This window comes from Prosopis cineraria, unplaced genomic scaffold, assembly GCF_029017545.1.
Source record: "Prosopis cineraria cultivar Desert tree isolate PC_DT_omini unplaced genomic scaffold, ASM2901754v1 PC1, whole genome shotgun sequence".
Classification (NCBI taxonomy): domain Eukaryota; kingdom Viridiplantae; phylum Streptophyta; class Magnoliopsida; order Fabales; family Fabaceae; genus Prosopis; species Prosopis cineraria.
The window spans coordinates 58,199,168-58,219,536 of NW_026555332.1; the positions used below are offsets into that span (position 1 = coordinate 58,199,168).

General features: G+C 35.0%; 2 protein-coding genes across 2 annotated transcripts; both read right to left on the reverse strand.

Annotated features, from left to right (window-relative positions):
- Positions 1-6,626: 6,626 nt before the first annotated feature.
- On the reverse strand, positions 6,627-10,914 carry LOC129293119 (DNA excision repair protein ERCC-1). Its single transcript, XM_054930925.1, has 9 exons — positions 10,540-10,914; positions 9,994-10,108; positions 9,689-9,792; positions 8,878-8,977; positions 8,679-8,755; positions 7,842-7,941; positions 7,597-7,668; positions 7,452-7,520; positions 6,627-7,268 (listed from the first exon to the last, which is right to left on the reverse strand). Exons 1-9 carry the CDS (start codon positions 10,800-10,802, stop codon positions 6,960-6,962), a joined length of 1,209 nt encoding a protein of 402 aa, XP_054786900.1. The 5' UTR covers positions 10,803-10,914; the 3' UTR covers positions 6,627-6,959.
- Positions 10,915-12,598: 1,684 nt separating this feature from the next.
- On the reverse strand, positions 12,599-13,951 carry LOC129306211 (E3 ubiquitin-protein ligase ATL6-like). The gene has a single exon (XM_054946675.1). It carries the CDS (start codon positions 13,846-13,848, stop codon positions 12,763-12,765), a length of 1,086 nt encoding a protein of 361 aa, XP_054802650.1. The 5' UTR covers positions 13,849-13,951; the 3' UTR covers positions 12,599-12,762.
- Positions 13,952-20,369: the final 6,418 nt, after the last annotated feature.

Sequence of the window (20,369 nt, forward strand, 5' to 3'; positions counted from 1 at the left end):
AATATAACATCACACTCATTAGCTTCAACATTTTTTTCTCAAGTAAATTCCTTCAAGCCATTAATGAGAGTTACATATAAGTTGTAAAGAGACAAGTTGAAGAATACCCATTTTTAAAATAGAGTTGTACTTGAAAGAGGTGGAGTTGCCTTAATTATTAATTCAAGTAAGCTCCTATTCTCTACCTACGTGAGTTTGTTTGGCTGGTGTGTTTTAGATTTTTTTTTTGGCAAGTCCCTGCATCTGAACAAAAAGATTGACTCAAGTAAGCTGTGATTTCTTGCAAAATGATACTCATAAGAAAAAGATGGAATGGTGTTTTGCAAATGACATTCTAAAGATTTGGCATGAAGATTTGACATTTGCAACTGAAAGTGTGAGAATTTATTATCGAGTGTTCATATTTTAATATGGAATGTTGTCACAGTATCACTGATACAAAAATCACTGATATCAAAAGTAACTTGTTTTTGAGTGATATATTATGACATTTTATTTTGCTTATTGTAGGTTGATGTTATTGGGTACGATGGAAAGTAGTTATTTAAAGAAAACTTTTTATTATTTTTATTTTGGTGGAGATATTGTAAAAGATATGCATGAGACAATGCATTATGATGGGGGGAGTTGTAATGGAAGAATGATTAGAGAAAAAATATCTCTTGAAAGATTTGGTAGATTGATTTTATCATGCTTGAATTGTGATTTAAATAAAATAAAGTTAAAGTACACAATAAAATTTGATTGTGAAGCATTTTTAAACCTTAAAGATGATGAAGGGATAAATTAATTAATGAAGTTGAACGATAATTTTGCTCATGTGTACATCATTGGGAAGATATAGCAAAGTATAGATGCAATAAGAGATTCAATTGATGGATAAGTATTTTTAATAGTTGAATGATTAATATTATGCTAATATGAATATGAATGGTAGTAATAAACATGATTTGAATGAAAATGCAGAGCAAGATGTTCAGCTAGGAATTCACATGCTACACATGATCTTGAAGTTCTACCTGTGCAATACAATATATCCCAATACCAATGCCTGAGCTAAATGTAACAAAATGAAAGGATTTGCTAGTAAGACCTGGGTAAATTTTTAGAGTGCTGATAATTGTAGACAAGTAATCTATAAGTATAATATTACACACAAATTTAATATAAATTTGTGAAGAATAATACAAATAAAATAATTACAGAATGCAAGGCAAAATGATGTCAATGGAAGATAACAACATATTCAATAAGGAAGTCAATGCCCTTGCTTTGTGTAACAACTTTCAAGAACGAGCACTTACATTCTACCCAAGAAAACCTTGAAGTTTCTTACAGTACAAGACTTCGTTTATAATTGATGACGTATTAAGGTCTAATGTGAAAAAAAGACCCAATAAAATTAAAGCTAACATATATAGAGACTATGGCATAAGTCTAACTTATCATCAAGCCTTAAGAGCAAAAGAGAAGGTATAAGTGAAAATAAATGAGCTTCCTAACTAATCATATATGCTTGTTCCTTGGTTGTATAATAGATTAATGAAGACTGATGCTAACACTGTAGCAAAATGGGTGGCCTTTGAGAACAATATATTTGAACAATTATTTATTGCATATAGTTGTTTCATTAAAGGATTCTTGATGATGTTCTCTCCACAATTAGTAAGATAGGTTGAAAATCAAGGCGATGTTAATTAGTGGGCATTATCGTTTTTTCCATTTTGAAGATGGGATAAGATAACAACTAACTTGGCCGAATCATTCAATGTATGGATTCTTGAGGAGAGGAGGCATAATATATGTGTTTTTATAAATGAGCATAGAGACAAGTTGAACAAAAAAAATTTTGCAAGTAAGACAGTCATGAGTAAATGAAAAAGCATAGTTGGTTCAAATGTTAAAGCAAAGTTGAAGGAAAATATTTTGAAGGCAAAAGTTATGATAGTTCAGCTACATGGCTCACATATGACATTGGTTCAACTGCATTATAAATTATTCGTAAGGCAGTTACAAAATTTAGTACGTCAATTGCAAATTACTGGAGCCATATCCTAAAATAATTTGATAGCTTTGCAAGTTTAAGAATTCAAAAGTTATTCCACCCAAAATTTCAAGAAGGAGTTGCAAATTATTCACAAGAAAGTTATAAAATTTAGCATGTCAGTTGCAAGTCACTAAAGCATTGTCCTAAAATAATTTAATAGCTTTGCAAGTTCAAGAATTTAAAAATTATTCTATCTAAAATTTTGAGAAGGAGTTGTAAATTATTCGTAAAGCAGTTGCAGAATTTGATATGTCAGTTACAAATTACTAGAGCCATATTCTAAAATAATTGGGTAGCTTTAGTTCAATAATTTAAAAGTATTCCACCTAAAATTTTGAGAAGGAGTTGCAAATTATTCATAAAAAAGTTGAAAATTTTGATATATCAATTACAAATTACTGGAATGTTGTCTTAAAATAATTTAATAGCTTTGCAAATTCAAGAATTCAAAAGTTATTCCACCCAAAATTTTGAGAAGGAGTTACAAATTATTCGTAAAAAAGTTGTAAAATTTGGTATGTCAATTGTAAATTACTGGAGCTATGTCCTAAAATAATTTGATAGCTTTGCAAGTTCAAGAATTTAATAGTTCTTGCACTTAAAATTTTAAGAAGGAGTTGCAAATTATTCGTAAGGAAGTTGTAAAATCTAATGTCTTAGTTGCAAATTACTGGAGCATTGTTGTAGAATAATAACTTTAAGAATTCAATAGTTATTCCATCTAAAATTTCAAAAAGAAGTTGCAAATTATTTGTAAGAAAGTTATAAAATTTAGTATTTCAGTTGTAAATTATTGGAATGTTGTTTTAGAATAATAACTTTTTTAAAAACTCAATAGTTCTTTCACCCAAAATTTTGAAAAGGGTTACAAATTACTAGAGCATTGTTCTAGAACAATAACTTTCTTAAAAATTTAATAGTTCTCCCACCCAAAATTTTAACAAGTAGTGGCAAATTTGTCTTGAGATAGTTGCAAAATTGGGCACCTAAGTTGCTTGGCAACTTGATTGATTAGGTACAATGTATAACTTGAACATTACAAATACGTTTCAATATTAAAAGTTGGGAATAAAAGTGTGAAAACAAGTTAGAAAGTTACAAAGTTGCAAGCTTGATTGATTGGGTATAATGTATAACTTCAAACTTAAAATTCATTTGAGCATATCCTCACTTGTACAAACTGCATAGTCCACCTTCAGCCAAGACACTCAGGGAAAAAAATTGAAGAAGAAGCAATTTTTGCATAATCAGAATGGTGAATGTTGATGAGGATCAGACTCTTCAGCGAGACAAATGCGTCACACCCATTAAAGATTAATGACCAAAACAAATTATAGATTAATGACCTAAGCAAGTGATTGCTTAGGGAAAAGAAGAGACATCAGATAGGACTAGAATAGGAATGATGGACAAATTTATTGGACAGCTTAGGGAAGAGATGACAAAGAGTTTTACTCGCTTGCAATGAGACAGGGAAGAGACGACGAACAGGGTAAGGAAAAGACGACGAACAAGTAATCACAAGGTAGGGTAGAGTAGAGAATGAATAACTTCAAAATTTTACCAGCCAAATAAGGGTGTTTTGGTCATTTCTCATTATATTAAATTGCCACTCAAGGACTTGAAGACTTAACTAGTATTTCAAAATGTCTTAGGACTTATCTTAAATAAAATTGATCCTTTAAAAGTTAATTGTCATTTTTCCAAAAAGGAATGTAACGAATCTAGATCCTCTCAGCATCTAAATTTCTCAACATCTCTCAATAGCCAAATCTAGTCCATTCAAGTAATCAAAATCTAATTAATATATACATTACCTTGTTATTAAAAATATAAGTGAATAATTTATTTTTAAATAATAAAAAATATGTTTTAAAATATAATAGATGAATCAAAATATGTTAGGATTAAGTCAAATTTTGAATAAACAGGCTTAGCCTATTTATATAAATAAGTCTAATTATAAATTTAACCATAATCATTTTGTTAAACAGAAAGATCAAAATTTAAATAGGATAACTTATATGTTTCTACAGGTAAGGTTAGGCCTATTTAAAAAAAAGTTGATTATATTAAAATAAGTAAATGGGCTTATAGAGACAAATAATTTATCCTGTTTAAATTTTGACAAAATCTGTTTAACAAAAAAAATCGTGTTTAAATTTATAATTAAACCTATTTCTATAAATAGGTTAAGCCTGTTTATTTAAAATCTGATTTAAGCTTGATCTATTTCTATCCATACATAATATTTCAAAATATATTTTTTAACTATTTAAAAATAAATTATTTACATGTATTTTTAATAATCATGTGATGTGTGTATTAATCAAATTTTAACTACTTGGATGGATCAAATTTGGCTGTTGAGAGACGCTGAGAATTTTAGACGTTGAGAAGATCCGGTTCCGAAGGAAACCGTAAACAGGAAAAAAAAAAAAAAACGGAAAAGCCACAGGGAAAAATTATGAGAAAAGTACACCAATTCTTCCGCGGCATAATTAACTTCATAAAATTTATTATCAATGAATATCATGGTATTTAATAACTACCTCCTCCACCTCATGTAAACAGTTTTAAACTTTTAACAAAAAATTATAGATCAATAAAATTTTTATTATTGTAAAAATATATATTGTTCTTTTTTTTTAACTTTTAATTTCAATTCATCATGAGTGATAAAAAGGTTATGGATTTACAAATACAACAATCTATATTAATAAATACAAAGGATAACATAAAAAATTGTAAATACAAAATTATTTATATTTTGAATTAAAATTAATTAAAATAAAAATGCATATATTTTAAACTAAAATAGTATCTTGTGAGATAATTCTTTTAAAAATTATCAAACAGCCAGAAATCTTTTTTTTTTTATTTGCAGCCCACCAATTCATCCATCCCCTGTCAATGCAAAACCCATCTCTCTTGTTTATGCTAACCCAAATGTGAGTGTTTGTAGAATTCCTTGGAGGGAGTTAGCCCGGATTCAATCAAATCTGGACGGACCATGGTGTATAGCAGGAGACTTTAATGTCATCAAGCAGGGCTTCACATGTAGATGTGGATTTTCGGTGATGGTTTGATACTTCTGGTCTTATAGACTTGGGGCTTATGGAACCCGAGTTCACTTAGCAACGGGGTGATTGTAGTAGTCGAATTGATCGTGCTATTGCTAACGTTGGCAGAGTTGATGCTTTCCTTACTGCAACGATCACACACTTGGCGTCTCTGAAGTCTGATCATAGACCCATGCTACTACAACTTGAACCTGGTGGTAGGGAGGTCAATGATAGGCCGTTCAGATTCATTGCTTCTTGGGTCTTACATGAGAAATTTGAGCACTTCTTTAAGGATACCTGCACTGTAAAGGACGGGCGGAATGAGGGGGTTTCCAAATTTACTTGTGAATGTAGTGCATGGAACGGACAAGTCTGTGGTCACCTAAGCTCCCGTAAGAAATCCTTACTAAGGTGCTTGGACGAAATTAACAAAGCTATGGCACTGAGAATGACAGCACTAAACTTGTAAAATCCAAAAACGCTTATGGAAGGAACTTGAAGAAGTACTGGTGCATGAAGGGCTTTTATGGGCTCAAAAGTCAAAGCGTGAGTGGTCACTTTATGGTGATAAGAACACAAAAATGTTCCATGCTTCAGCAAAAAAAGAAGAAAAGCCAATCGTATCTTGAGGACAGTATTCTAAGAAGGATCTAGTTCACTTCAATTTGCTTAATTGATAGCCACTGTCACTTGTTGGAGTGATATGATTTGGTCCCTTTAATTGTCTGATTCGTATTGCTGTTTTGGTTTATGGGTAGCAGCCATAGCTGCGATGTGCACACAGCTAGAAGCAGATTATAGGCCGCTAATGACATATGTAGTGCAACCACTCGTGCCACTTGTCAGAAACCCATCTTCCGTTAGTGCATGTAGTTCATTAAGATTTCATAAACATGGCCGAGCCATTAGCTGCTGCACAACGGATCAAATTCACAGTTGAAAGGCTAGCAGCCAACTGACTATTTTTGGAAGACTGAGGCATTATGGGCTGCATGACTTCATCTGATAAAATACAGTCGGGCCCTTAAACAACATGAACGACGGATAGACTACCCCAAATCTACTTAAAAATCCCCTCAGACTCTACAATTTCTTCATTCTACACGCTTTTCTTTCGTATAGAAATGAAGCCGAACACTTGGAAGGGTACAACATGCAAGGGAGTGAATTTTTTTAGTTAAAGTATATATATTGCAAAATGACAGCAACTTTCCATTGTTTTGAAGAGTTTAATGCCATTCCAAGGCCCAGAATGCCATAGCTAATCATCTGAAATCGACATGCCAATGCACCTAATTGATACCGAGTCAGTTTTGGCTAAAGGAAAAAAATGACCAAGAACAAACAAGAGCCTTCACTGGCAAGTAGGAAAATAACGAACACATTGGAGGTACCACGACTGTAATATTGAAAGCTCATTCACTTTTTTTCAAGACACGATCTATTTATTGGCAAAGGGCTTATTGTCGATGGGACCCAAAAGATGGAGGAACAGATGTGTTTCCAAGGAAAACTTCAAGCAAAACTAGTTCAACCATATATAAACAACAAATGTTCTACAAATTGCATGAGAGATTATATTGCACCGAGCAATTTGACAGCATTCACCATTTTGATCTGCAATTGGCGATTGCACTCGTCTAATGTAGTCCAAGGTCCAATCTAGTAATATTCGGGTGGGAGCAAGTACCATGGTGATTATAAACAGAATGGAGCACAGACAGCTCCCGGACGGCCAACCAAGAAAAGTTCTAGAGCAAAGATTGTAAATCAATCATCTGAATCTCGAAAGCCCAGGCTGTCGGATAAATCAATATTAATCAACTGCAGAAAAATTCCCAATTATTTTAATCACTCGATTCTCCCCTCTCATCCCCTTCCGATGTGTCGTTTTTTCTTCCAACTCTGTCAGCATATTTGGCAAAAGCTGCAGATAAGGCCGACTTGACAGTCAATTCAGTTTCTTTCTTCCTTCTTTTGCCAACATTATCTGCATCCTCATGCCTGTCTTCATTTAAGGAAGAAGGTTCAGCATCGTTCTGGACTGAAGTCTTGGGACTAGCTGCCTTATTCTGGCCAGAAGTCTCTGGAATGGTTTGCCAGCTAGATTCTGCCCGCTTGAAGGGCTCATGAAAAGTGTCAAACAATCGCTTGACCTGACGTCAAAAAATGTTCATAATATTTAGAGCTTCTAGATGAGCAAAATTGAAATTGCCATCGCTCTTTGATACTGTTAGCAACTGTGAAGTGTGAACTATGGCATCAAATCATGTAATCACGCTAAAAGAAAATAAAAATTAAAAGCCTAACTTTTTTCACTTCTAGCACTAGAAAGATACCTTGCGCTCTCCAATGCCAGGGCAGCGTGCCAGATCTTCCATAGATGCACCCATGATGTGAGACAAAGACTAAAATAGCAATTTCACTTTGTTAATTTATGTGAATCTGTGTGTGTGTGTACAATAAATAAATATATAAATGTACCCCAAATGTAGTTCCAAGGGTGACAACATCAGTCTTGTTAACATGCCGAACTGTTGTAAGGACATGCGTTAGCTGCATTTGAAAGTAAGAAAGCTTCAGCACAATTATTGAACATGCTGAAAAATTCAATGAGCAGAAAAAGTCCAACCAAAAGACAATGCTTTTATAGTAATATAACCAATTGGAATTATCATTAACTATTATTATTGCATAAAAAGATTTATAGACCTAACGTCACAATATACCCGTGAGAGATAGTCTGTATCCATTTGGCCTTGGATAATGTCTGCGGGCTTGTTTTCATAAACTTTTATTGTTTCCAAGTAACGACCACATTCCTCCAGGCTGCAGACACAACAGACCGGAAATTTAATAAAATCATATAGATCAGAGGAATTTCCCTACTTACTACTACAGATTATAAAATTAAAATGCATCTCATTATAGCAATGACCACATTATTCCCAGTTATAGCAACAGCAGAATGGAAGGCTGTAAAATCAAGTAGACAGGTCAAAGGAATCCTCCTAGTTGCTATACAGCCACTGAGATTCATACGCATGCCACAGCAGTTCAAGACTTGAAAGGAAAGTACAGATACTGCTTACAATATTCATCTGTAACTCTGTCACCTTGACAATAACCAACTGCTATGAAAGCTACTCATAATAATATTCTTCAAGTGTTTTCATCTTCAATAGGTGTTAAGAGAGAAGGAGACAGGGAAGAAGAAGCTAATTCATTTCACAAAAATGAGGCAAGGGGGTAGGATGCAGTGTATACCCTAAACCTAGACACGTGCCCCAAGAGGTAAGGTCCTACACTGTCAATAACTACCTAGAATTCAGCAACATATAAGAGACAATAACAACATAACATATAAAGATAATAAAGCCCCTAACAAAGTAGTAACATGTAACAACAGGAGTATGGTAACTCTGATTGCTAATCAGAGTTCACGAAGATATTCTCCAGACTGTAGTAAATTCTAGCAGCAATCTCAGAATTCAAGGAGCTGAAATGACATTTTTTTTTTTTAACATTCGTGCTCCATATGCAGTTAGAAGGTATGTCAATATTACCTCCATCCACATAGAAGGGTACAGTCATGAAGCAACGCAGTTTTAGTAACTTCAAGTAGAGGCTTCACCACATCCTCCTGAAACCAATAGGAATAAAGCATAGAATCTATCTTACTCATACAGTAAACCCACTATGTTTAGGCATCTAAGTAGACCCTTTGGTAGACAAAATTCAGAAGTAGATGGCAAGGAAGTTGACCACATCAACATGGCACAGGACTACACGGAGCTTGAAATTCTTCTGCAACTCCCTTATTCTGTAATACAGGTAATCTGGATGCAGGAGATGATAACGAAGACTACATCAAACCATTGACTAGAGTTAGGTAGATGAATTAATATGAAAACACTAAGAACCTTACAAATTTCACATAGCAATAAAAACTTGTCACTTATTTAAACTGCAAATAATTCTATACGAAAGATGATTAAAAAAAAAATCTTCTTTAAAGCATTCCACACAACAAAGATTACTCACTTCATTGAATCACAAGATAAGAATCTTGTTATGAGAGATCAAAATTTTTGAAAAACTTAAGACTAAATTTAACTTTATGGGTCATTAATATATCGTGTAATGCATCAAATGGTAGGTAAGATTTGGAACCAGCAGGCATCACTAGCAATGATAAAGAGGACCAGGACAATAGGTGATTTGGTAATTTGATGTGAAAAACAAAATCGCAGCCAAGCAGAACATGGGCTTGTGGCTTTATACCACATGCCACAGCATATAACTCAGTTTACCTAAAATGGCAGCTTGGCCCTGCTTTCTTATTATATGTTATAATCCGTTTGCTTCTGCTAAGCGTTGATGTATGCTTTTGAAGGATTTTTAAATGGTTTTCTTTTTCTTTTCTTTTTTTTTAAGAGATTTTTGGGATCCCATTCTCTGTAAATATTTTTTTTTTTATTTTCAAAATTAGCATATAAACAAATGACATCCTAACCATCAACTGTAACTTCCCTAGAATAATTAGCATATTGACTAGAGAAGACGAGACTAGAACCTGAGGTAGAGAGCACATGAGCTTTGCCCAAGCAAGTAGTCACAGACAACATCTGCAAATGTCCACCTGACATTCCTAATATGTTTGAGCAATGGATTTCCCTTCTGCAAAAGGGAAAAGAAATGCCTTTTAGATTAAATATGAATGTTCATATCATAAGACCATGGCCAGAAAAGAAGCTTCAGCATGCCTGAAAATAGCATTAATAGCGCTCAAAAATGAAGAAACAGACTCCTGCAACCTATGTGAAGGTTTAAGAAAAAGTTAATTTTGGTAAATCTCCTTATAGGATAAGAACATATTACCTGTCTGTGGCTCACAAGGATTGCATTGCGACTTGAAGTGAGTTGGGAGGATGTTGACCTTGAAACAGCTGAAGAGGTAGAAGTTGAAGATGGATCGACAAATTGACCAGTTTGCCTAATCAGAATATTGATGGACTAAGAAACTTAACTTCAGTCGTGAAGAGACGGAGAAAAAGCAATATCTAAAGTTATAACTTTATTAATGCCATACTAACACGATAAGGAGTGCAAGTGACTCGAAATTTCAATTTGCTAATATTCACAGCACTTAATTGAGCACAGTTCCTAGCTTTCTTGGGTTCTAAGCATGGAGGAAGAACAAAAATGCTATCCTTTATTTGATCAATTACATGTCCAGATAAATCGGAAAATCGCATATCTGGTGCGAAAGCCCGAAGAACAAATGAGTCTGAAGAAATTTTTCACGCAAGTCAACCAAACCCCATTTGGCCCAAAAAAAAAAAATGTCTGTGCTACAAAGCGCACCCCCTAACGAAGAAGAGTATAAAACAATTGAAAGGAGGAATAGAATGGAGCAATGAGTACCTTAGTACGCTAGAGTCAGAAGACTGAGAAGATGGTGAAGGCTTAGAAGAGGCGGAGGGAGGAGGAGAGTAGAACTCAGAGGATTTCAGGAACGAAAAAGCCTGGGAAAAGGTTTGCGAGGGGACGAAAAGGGAGGGCGGAGTAGATCTTGCCTGGGAACTTTCAAGAACTTCTTGATAGGATGGTATTGTTATCATTACGGAGCTCTTCTTACTGCTGTTATTACTGCCTTCTGTAGTTTGATGCTCTTCTCCATTTTCCATCTTTTTCCCCCGCAACCACCACCCCTCTCTGGCGCTCTTGTCGCCACCGTCTCCGCCCCAGGTTGAAGTTCAGAAACCGGAGCCATTCGCTTATATTTTTGGGCCCAATGAAAACCCCCGACTTATGCAAATATTTACCCAATCCATATCCCCTTTATTCCAGGTATTGGGCATGAGCTTCTTGCCTATTTTACCATTTAATATTTTTAAATCAAACATTATTATTTATTCTTTTCATTTAAAAATATAAAATATTTTTTAAAAATTTAATATTTAAAGATATAAAATATTTTTAATTTTTTAAAATATAATTATTTTTTTTTAAGTGTCTCTAAGTGTTTAATAAGGATAAATATAAAAAATTAAGATTAATTTAAAAGTAGGTAATTATTTTATTAAAGAAAGAAATTTAATTAAAAATGTCTTACATTTTTAAATAGAGGGGATATCATAATTTTTTTTTTATTTCATTCTATCTTTAATCAAGTTTATATTTCTAATAAATTTTATATTTAAAATAAATGAAGATGATTCCTTAAAATTTAACGTTCAATAACTTGAATAGCGTTCAGCGCTCACTCGGTTAGTGTTATTTTTTAAAAAAAAATTCTGTGTCTTTGTATTATTAAAAAAAAAAAAGACCATGTTCTTCTTTGCTTATATAAATACTTCTATACGTGCCTTTTTCTAGGATAAAAAATAATAATGTAAAAGTAGCCTTTACATTTGGGAAAAAAACACAAAACAAAGCAAAAGTTTCAACACAGTAATCAGTGACTATTGAGTAGCGACAGTGAGTGGCATTTGGATCAATCCCGACTGCAGCGACGGTGAGTTAATGAAGCGAATCAATTGAAGGTGGAGCCAAACCTCCTTTATCAATGGTTAAATTAATAGCTTGGTAATTTACAGTACTATCAAAACAAAATATCTTAAATACACGAATCTCAAAATTCAAATACATCAATCTTCCAGACATACTGTTAAATTTGTTGTAAAACCAGGGAACGACCAATGATGGAGTTATAAAAATAGTAGCATGATGACAGAAAATATACAGTAGACATGCATTCATGGTGAGGTGGCAACTTGTGCGCAGCTTGTCCAGAGTTTTGATGCGTGTGGCAAGGAGCATAGCCGTGTGGAGGGGATGGCAGCCAAGAGAGTGTGGGAGTCAAAGAAGGGGTGGGTTAGTGGGTGGGTGGCCCCATAATATTCTGGGACCTTCATCCCCACCTAATAATATCAACTTCGAGACCAATCACGGCCTAGAACGATAAAAGAAATAACCAGTTGCGAATCGAAAAGCTTTTAATATGCGCAAGTCAAGGAAGGCGACGGAGAGTTTTGGCGTTATAAGCAAGCTATGCCCAAGTATCAATGCCCCTTCACCCTCCACTCGTCTCATTTTCGAATCTCATCTCCACCCACCTAATTTCAATTCATCAGTTCAAACCATGCATGCCGTTTTGTGATTGTGTCTCCTTGGTACTCCCACGTGCGTGTAAATGCCCAATGGCTCCAATTCAAATTATCTATACTGGAGGAGCCTCAAGCCGCCATTGCCCAAAACTTGGACCATGTTGTCCCAACTCCACAATAATAAACACTCCATCTTGTCTCATTTATAAAATACAATTTAAAATGTAATTTCTATTTATAAGTCGTGCTAAAGAGGACCAGAGGGATGCCTCCAGTTCCAACACACTAAAATAGTTCCCACATGCCCCGCGCGGGAACACCACATTTCAATCGGTTCACAAGATTTATATTGCTTTCGGTTCCGAACTCGGGTATTAAAAAAAATATTATATTGTTATACACATTTTATACATTTTGGAGCTACAACAAAATGTCCGCAGATTATGAAAAAGAGGGGGGAGGAAATCAGTTGACTATAAGAGATAAAGAAGATGTGTAGATTAAAAAATGTTGGGTGAGTGCACAGGCAAAGCGACCGTTAAACCAGAGGCCTGGCCGCACCCGCCGCCGCCGGCACGACCGGCTGAGCGGAGGTTCCTTCACCGGCTCTCCCTCCCACTTTCGGGGACCTGATGGACGATGCCCTCACAAGGAACGGCGGCGCCATCGTGAAAACCCATCGGTCCGATTTAATACCATGGTCCAGCCGCCTCGAATACCTCCCTCTGCTGCTGCCATCACCGCCAATTCGATAGCCCCGTCTCGAGCTACCTTCCCTCGGCAACACAACCATGCTTGTAGACCGATGTAATTCCCGGTTCAATATCTGATTCCTCACTTCCACGGGCAATCTCAGAGTGAAACGTTCCGTGTCCTCGCCCGGCTGGACCAACGAGTGCCCGGTCGAGTGCGACCGGGGAAACCTCCGCGTCCGACCCGATCGAGACCCTCGCGTGCGGTTCCGTCTCATCGTCTGATTGAGGCATAGAACTTCGGGCTCCGCCGGTTCGGGATAAGCCTCCATAGTATGTTGTTGCTCGGGCTCTGGTTCCACGACTTGGTTTTGAGCTTCAAGGTCCACGGCATCGGGGTCGACGCTCGGAACTCCGCGGACGGACTGATCGGGCTGAGGAACGAGGTCGGCTCGGCAGACGGGGCAGGTGGTATGGGAAGCCAGCCACTCGTCGATGCACTCTGGGTGGAAGACGTGATCGCACTTGGGTATCAAACGCAGGGTTTCGGAATCTTCGAACTCGGACAAGCAGACGGCGCACTCGAGGGCGCCTTTGCCGATCTTGTGATTCTTGACGAGAGAGTACTGAAGGGTGGGAAAGGCCTGGATGACTGTCGGGTCGAGACCGCGAGGAGCACGCCTGGAACGACGGACGGAAGCACCGAGTCCCAAGGGGCGAACGCTGCCGGAGGGAGAATCGGCGCAGTGGCGGATGTAGATGGAGAAAAAGCCCATGAGGAAAAGAGCGGCGATCAAGATGACGATGATGATTGCCATGGAAGGGGTGAAGTTGTTGAGCTGATCGGTTTGGTCATTGGAGGGGGGCTGAGGAGCAACGAGGGTGGGGAGGAGGAGGAGGAAGAGTCCATAGAGAGAGAGGGTCTTGATCATGGCGGAAATTGAGGCGGAGGGGGGGAGGGGGAAGAATGGAGAGAGGGTGAAGAAAGGAGTTTATAAATGGAGGACAAGGAGGGGGAAGAGGAATGCAGTCAAGTAATGGACCGAGAGGAGGATGGGGAATTCTGGCGCGGCTGCATCTACCTTGTTTGTGTTTTTCTATTCTATTGTACATCACTGCCTGGTCATAGAGGGTGTGCTCCCTGCCACGTCACCTCTCCAGTCTCCACCTCCACCTCCAATTGTTTCATCTCTCGCATCCACGCTCCCGCATTTTGTGTTTGTGTTTTTCTATTCACTATTGTACATCACTGCCTGGTCATAGGGTGGGTGTGCTCCCTGCCACGTCACCTCTCCAGTCTCCACCTCCACCTCCAATTGTTTGCCCATTACTCATAATGTCTCTCGCATCCACGCTTGTTTACGCCGCATTTTGTATTCAACCCTTAATTAAAATCTGCAGCAATAGAATAGACTCCAGTTGCATACTCGGAAAATTGATGGGACGTGGAAATAGAAATAATTCAGATTAGTTTTTTTTACATAAAGACTAAGGTTTTTTAGACAAATCCTCCCTTTTATCTGACTTTTGGATGAATTAATAAAAATATTGTTATTGGAGTTCTCTTTCACCTATTTTAGTTGACATATTTAATTCATAATATTTATTGAAAATTTTACATGTTTATTAGCAATTTTTTAAACATTAATATATATAGTAACATGTTCACCATTGCTTTAAATTATAAATGAGGTTGAATATTGGAATTTATTGTGTTTGAAAAGCATATATGAACTCGTCTGGTTAAGTTGTACGAAAATTCGACATGAGACGTGGGGCCTAATCATTGAGGAAAAGTAATTAATAAAAAAGCAGAGCAAAAAAAGTCAGACCGAGAAGCTTCGCAGAACTTGAAAGCGGATAAATTTGACGGTCCGATCCGAGTCTTTCATTCCTTATCAGCGGAAGCATACATGCCTGCCTGTTCATGTTACAAATTTTTTTGAGTTTGAACGCTGACATACTCTCTTTTTAATAATCAATAATCGTCTGAATAGCTTCCAAATGATTTCGCATGATTTCATATCCATGTATTCAGTTGTTGCCGGATTATGAATCTAAGTCTTGGATATGGCTTTCTGAAATTTAAAATTCAAATTTTTGGCCAAAAAGAATTTTAAAATTTAAATTGTGGCATTTCATGACAGGTTAATATACTCTTTTTGCTCTTTCGTAAAAGATGAAGTTTAAAAGATTTGAAGAAGTTAACATGGACATGTATATTTCATCTTTTAACAGGAATGAACAGTGATAATAATAAAAACAGCCGTCGAATATACGAGACAAAATTAATCCGTGTGGAAAAAATGAGAAGTCATACAGATCATAAGCATTGACCATCAGAAAATGAAAATTAAAATAAAGGATAACATGATTCTTGTTCTAGAAGATTATGAAGCCATCGGATGCATTAATAATTTAATGTAATGTATTCTTTTTGTGGTGGTTGAAGTCAGCGAAGGAACTTGAGTCAGAAATCATAATAATCAAAGAAGCAGCGCTTATGAAATAACCTGTACCATTGAATTGATAAGAGTTGCTTTCACCGAAGGTCGATGTACAGGGAACTGCCGGAAAACAAAATATTCGAATTAAGTTGCCAGTTTCTAGCGTACGTTCTGAGGCCCTGACCACAAGCCCATTTGGGTATATTATTTATTATTATTTAGCGGTACATCTGTACACACACACATAATGTATATGATATGTATATATATACACATGCACAGACAAGGACAGCTTTCTATGACTGGATATTTTATCCCAATCAACGCGACAACATCTCTGAAATATGTATCACAGCTAACATCTATATATTTACGAACTGAACTGAGTGGTTCGTATGCTGTCCGGCTGAAAAAATTTATACATCGTCCAGGGACTAGAGTACCCGCTGTTCAATGGTCCAGCTACATTACTCTGAGAATTCCGGTCAATCAGTAATATTTTAAAAAGAATTGAAGGACAAAAATACTTATAAAATAATTAATTAAAAGCACTTAATATTTTAAAATAAAAAAAAGTAAAAATACTTATGACATTATATAAATAAATATAAAAATGATTAAATTATTAATTTTAATTTAATGTTATTATAATTATTAATTGTGTATGTCACATGTCAGTTTTTATTAACATTGATTAATAAAGTAGTAAAAATATTCACAAAATAATTGACCATAAGTAAAAATACCCATAACATTATCAGAGTTGGTGCAAAAGTAATCAATTCATTAAATCTTTTAAATGTTAACCGTTTAGCTGACATGAGTAGAATTTGATCATTTTTTCACTGATATAGACAAAAAATATTTTTAAATTAAATTCTTTAAAAATTAATCGATCATTATATGAATATAATATAAGAAATATCATTTTGACCAAATATCAAATTATATCATTTGTTTCTTTGCAGCAGTAGCGAAAATCATTTAAAAATTTTGAACTTATCATAAATGAAATTGTTTAAAATTATAACAATGTTCTTAAAGTAGGGCGGTGAAGGAGGTATGATGGATTTCATGGCACGAATGACATGACATTGATGGCAACAAAACTTGAGGATGGTAATCATAAGTATTGTGACATGAAAGGAGCCTTAGGTAATGAGCAAGGAGCTCAACACTTATAGATTCAATGTGCTTAAAAACCCTTTACAACATATTGGAGATCCAATGACAAGAGTCTAAACTAAAGCCATGAAACAAGCCTTATCCGTCTTGTGCAAGAAGTCCAAGAGCTCAAAGAGCATTAGGGCACTCATCTCAAGCCTAAAGAAGAGCGTTTAAGCATGTATAATGTGTTTAAGATCTAAATTCATGAATAGTCAGGCTAAAAAAGTGCAAACCCTAGCCCAATATAAGGAAGACTACAAGTGAAGCCTCTTGCAAATAGGCATGAAACCCTAGTGAAAAAGTTAAGGGTAACATGATTTTCAATCATTTATGATCCATTGATTGTCTCTTGATTGGTTTCTATTTTAGTGGTCCTTTGACTTGACTCCCTTTTTTAAGTAGCAAGACTAGTCATAGTTTTTTATTTTGAGTCTAGTCAAATGTTAGAATTAATTAAATTATTTTTAATTTTTAAATTTTGTAATCTCATAATTTCATGATCACATCTCTTAAATTATGTGGCTGAATATTTTCTCCTTTATTTTTTACTATTTTCTTTCTTCTTTTAGTATTAGGAATTAAGATTTCAATTTAGAAAATAATCTTCTCTTTGAACCTATATATATAGTGCTTTGTGGTGGCATCCCTTGTAAGAAACAGATATGATCAAGAGTGTGATCAACTTTTATAGTGTTTTTGAAGATTGAGATTCTTAAAGGTAGGTGTTTCAAAAGATCTTATCCTTGATCATTATCTCATTGTTTATTTCATTTTTATCTTTATTTTCATCATAAATTTCGTTCCTTTCTTTTTATTCTTGTGTTTTGTCATGTTTCAGGGTTCTGTCCCTAACTAGCACAATTCTGCTTCCACGTCCTCTATAAGATGTGTTCGATCTCGATCTTTGATTGTATATAACCTATCTCACTATATTAAATCTCAAGTTTTGCAAACAAGAACAATGAATAGAGAAAAAGGAAGGAATGAGACGAGATATGTGGTGATGAAAAAAAAACCACGTGGCATAGATTTTGACAGATTGGTCATTATTATACCTACTTAAGTAACATTATAAATATTCATACGATGATCGATTAACATCTGTAAAAATTCATATGAAAATATTTTTTATCAACATCAATAAAAAAATAGATAACTTTTATTTAGATATCAGTTAAATGATTAACATTTAAGAAATTTGATGGATTAATCACTTTACATTAATTCTGGTAATATTGTGGATATTTTTGCTCCCAATCGACGACTTTGTGAATATTTTTACTCCTTTATTAATTCATAACATATGACATGTACAGTCGGCATTTAACAATTAAAGTTAACAACGTTAGATCAAAGTTAATGGTTTGATCATTTTTGCACCCACTCATATAATGCTATAAGTATTTTTACTATTTTACTCACTTTAGAATATATGATGTTTCTTATTACTCATTTTGTAAGTATTTTTGCTTTTTCATTTTTTTAGAAACCTCGCATTTGATTTCTTTTTGGCATTGTCACACTCCATCTAATTATCAAAGAAGAATCCTGGTCACGATTTCACAACACATCCTCACACGCATCCGGAACACCTAAAGCGATGAAATTAGATTACACAGTAAATTTTAAACAATATCGTATTCACATAACAATATCGTCACAGATAATAAAACGCGAGTCTCATATAATTTGTTACGTGCATTATAAATTTATACCAAACAAATAATTCCACGTGGTTTTTGTGCATTGAGACGAATACAACAGGTCATCTATATTGTATTATCTATGACATGTAAGTTGAAAAAAGTTATAAATGTTAATTCTTGATGAGTATCAATCATGTAACCTCGCTACCGCTATTACTTGGTTCAAAAATGAATAATCTTGGTATTATTCAATTGGATATTCTCCCTTGAATTAGAGTGAGCCTGTGCCTGCGTCGTAGATTAATATGAAGTCCAAAACGAGTTCCAACATTCACAGCTCGTGAACAGTTTATAATTCTATCTTTTTATTTTTTGCATAGATACATGAACCGTTGGATTTTTTTTTGGTTTAATTTTTTTTAACGGACCACTTCTATTTAATTTGCTTATTAACTGTATAAAGGGGGCTTATCAATTTCAAAGATTCTGACTCCACCTTCGCCCCGTCGTCATGAACATGATCGTGGTCATTCATAAAAGTCGATCTTTCCGATACAATGGCTCATAATGCCAACTTTTCGCCTCCTGCCCTTTAATGCCTCAACTTTCTGGAATCATTATTATAATTTTTATATGCGCACGCCCCTCCTTATTCATGATCTCTAGTTCTACCTTTCACATCACATTTTATGATTTTAAACACGTCGGACTGCAGGAAAAAAAAAAAAAATCAAAGAATGAAGAAACTTTATGTTTTTAAAACACTCTCAATTCACTATTTATTAGCATTATTATTTATTTTCCCTCAAGTTTCAAATATATCTATATAAAAAATTTATTGAATAAAAATTGCTCTTTACATTCTAAAACTTTTTCTTTATGACGCTTTCAAATAGAGGATGTGGAAATATTTGAAATTTCCTTGGAATTTTTTTTGGTAAAGTTCTGGTAAGGAATTTCCTTGGAAATTAAATGCAAATGAACCGTTTTTTTTTTTAACTGAAAAATGCAACGTTTTGAAACTGCTGTCTTGCTCCCAATTTTCCCAATGACACGGCCCCATGGGCCGTGCCCAATCCCACCAGCCTAGCTGGTTCAGCATCCTAAAGCGGTGAAAGAATCAAATTTTAGTTGGGCCTCCGGTTGTTTTGAGGCCCATCACCTTAATTGCTCAAACAAATTTATAACACTGCAGAATGGGCCAATTCAGGTTAGTTCCAAAGCCCTATCACCAAATATAATTTTTCGTTCGTGTTTACGACAAAATCATAATTTAGTTCGCTGAACGCTTACTTCACATATCAATTAATCAAATATGACACATGAATACCAACGAAAGGTCAGTACAGTTGATAAATATTTGGCCCATATAATTCACAAGGCTGCTTAGCTTTTGGGACTCAACTAACTTAAATTTTTTACCAAAAAAAAAAGACATATATATATTAGAAGGATCTGAAAATTGTTTTTCTTGTCTTGAATTAAACAACTACGATAAGGAGTTGTGTTGTTTATAAGATATAGATATTTTAGATTCCATGTAATTCTTTTAATCCTCTTAATAATTTATTCAGCAGTTTAATTAAAAAATTAAGTGACTTGAATTCGGGAGGCACAATGGAGGATAGATCTTCTTATTGCACGAGAATTGGTTTCAAATCAAGCACACAAAAACGGTTAAATGCATAGAAGTGCGTAAACCTCAGGAATCTTACCACTTGAGCGAACTATGAGAAACACTTATGCTATGTTTAGATATACATGAATTTGAATTTGGATTTAGATTTGAGCCAAATTCATTGTTTGAAAAATTAAAAATATATGGATCTGGATTTGATCCAAATCCAAATCCAAGCTCTCCCTTAATCTCTTTGTAATTTAAAATTCTTTCTAAACTCCTATTATTTCAAATCCTAATTCAAGTTCTTTTATAATTTGATCCAAATGTATGAAGGTTTGATCAACCTGCCAACGATAATTAGATTAAACCCCCAAAGTTGATGGAAATAAGTTGCCACTGTTGATCATGATGGGACGGCAGACTTTTGCCAGGATCGGACCAACAGTGACGATAGGGATTGAACGATTGACTTCTGTCGGGACTGGATCGACCATGACAACAGGGACTAAACGATCGACTTTCCTTAGGATCAGACCTACAGCAACCTGACAGTCGACTTCCACTAGGATTGG

What these genes read in the sequence shown, in the direction of transcription:
- LOC129306211 (XM_054946675.1), bottom strand. Translation starts at nt 13,848, where the DNA reads ATGATCAAGACCCTCTCTCTCTATGGACTCTTCCTCCTCCTCCTCCCC.
- LOC129293119 (XM_054930925.1), bottom strand. Translation starts at nt 10,802, where the DNA reads ATGGAAAATGGAGAAGAGCATCAAACTACAGAAGGCAGTAATAACAGC. An exon ending in TCATGTGCTCTCTACCTCAG is followed by an intron (nt 8,978 to 9,688) that starts GTTCTAGTCTCG and finishes GGTTTGATGTAG; the next exon opens with TCTTCGTTATCATCTCCTGC. An exon ending in CTGGCATTGGAGAGCGCAAG is followed by an intron (nt 7,269 to 7,451) that starts GTATCTTTCTAG and finishes TTTTGACGTCAG; the next exon opens with GTCAAGCGATTGTTTGACAC.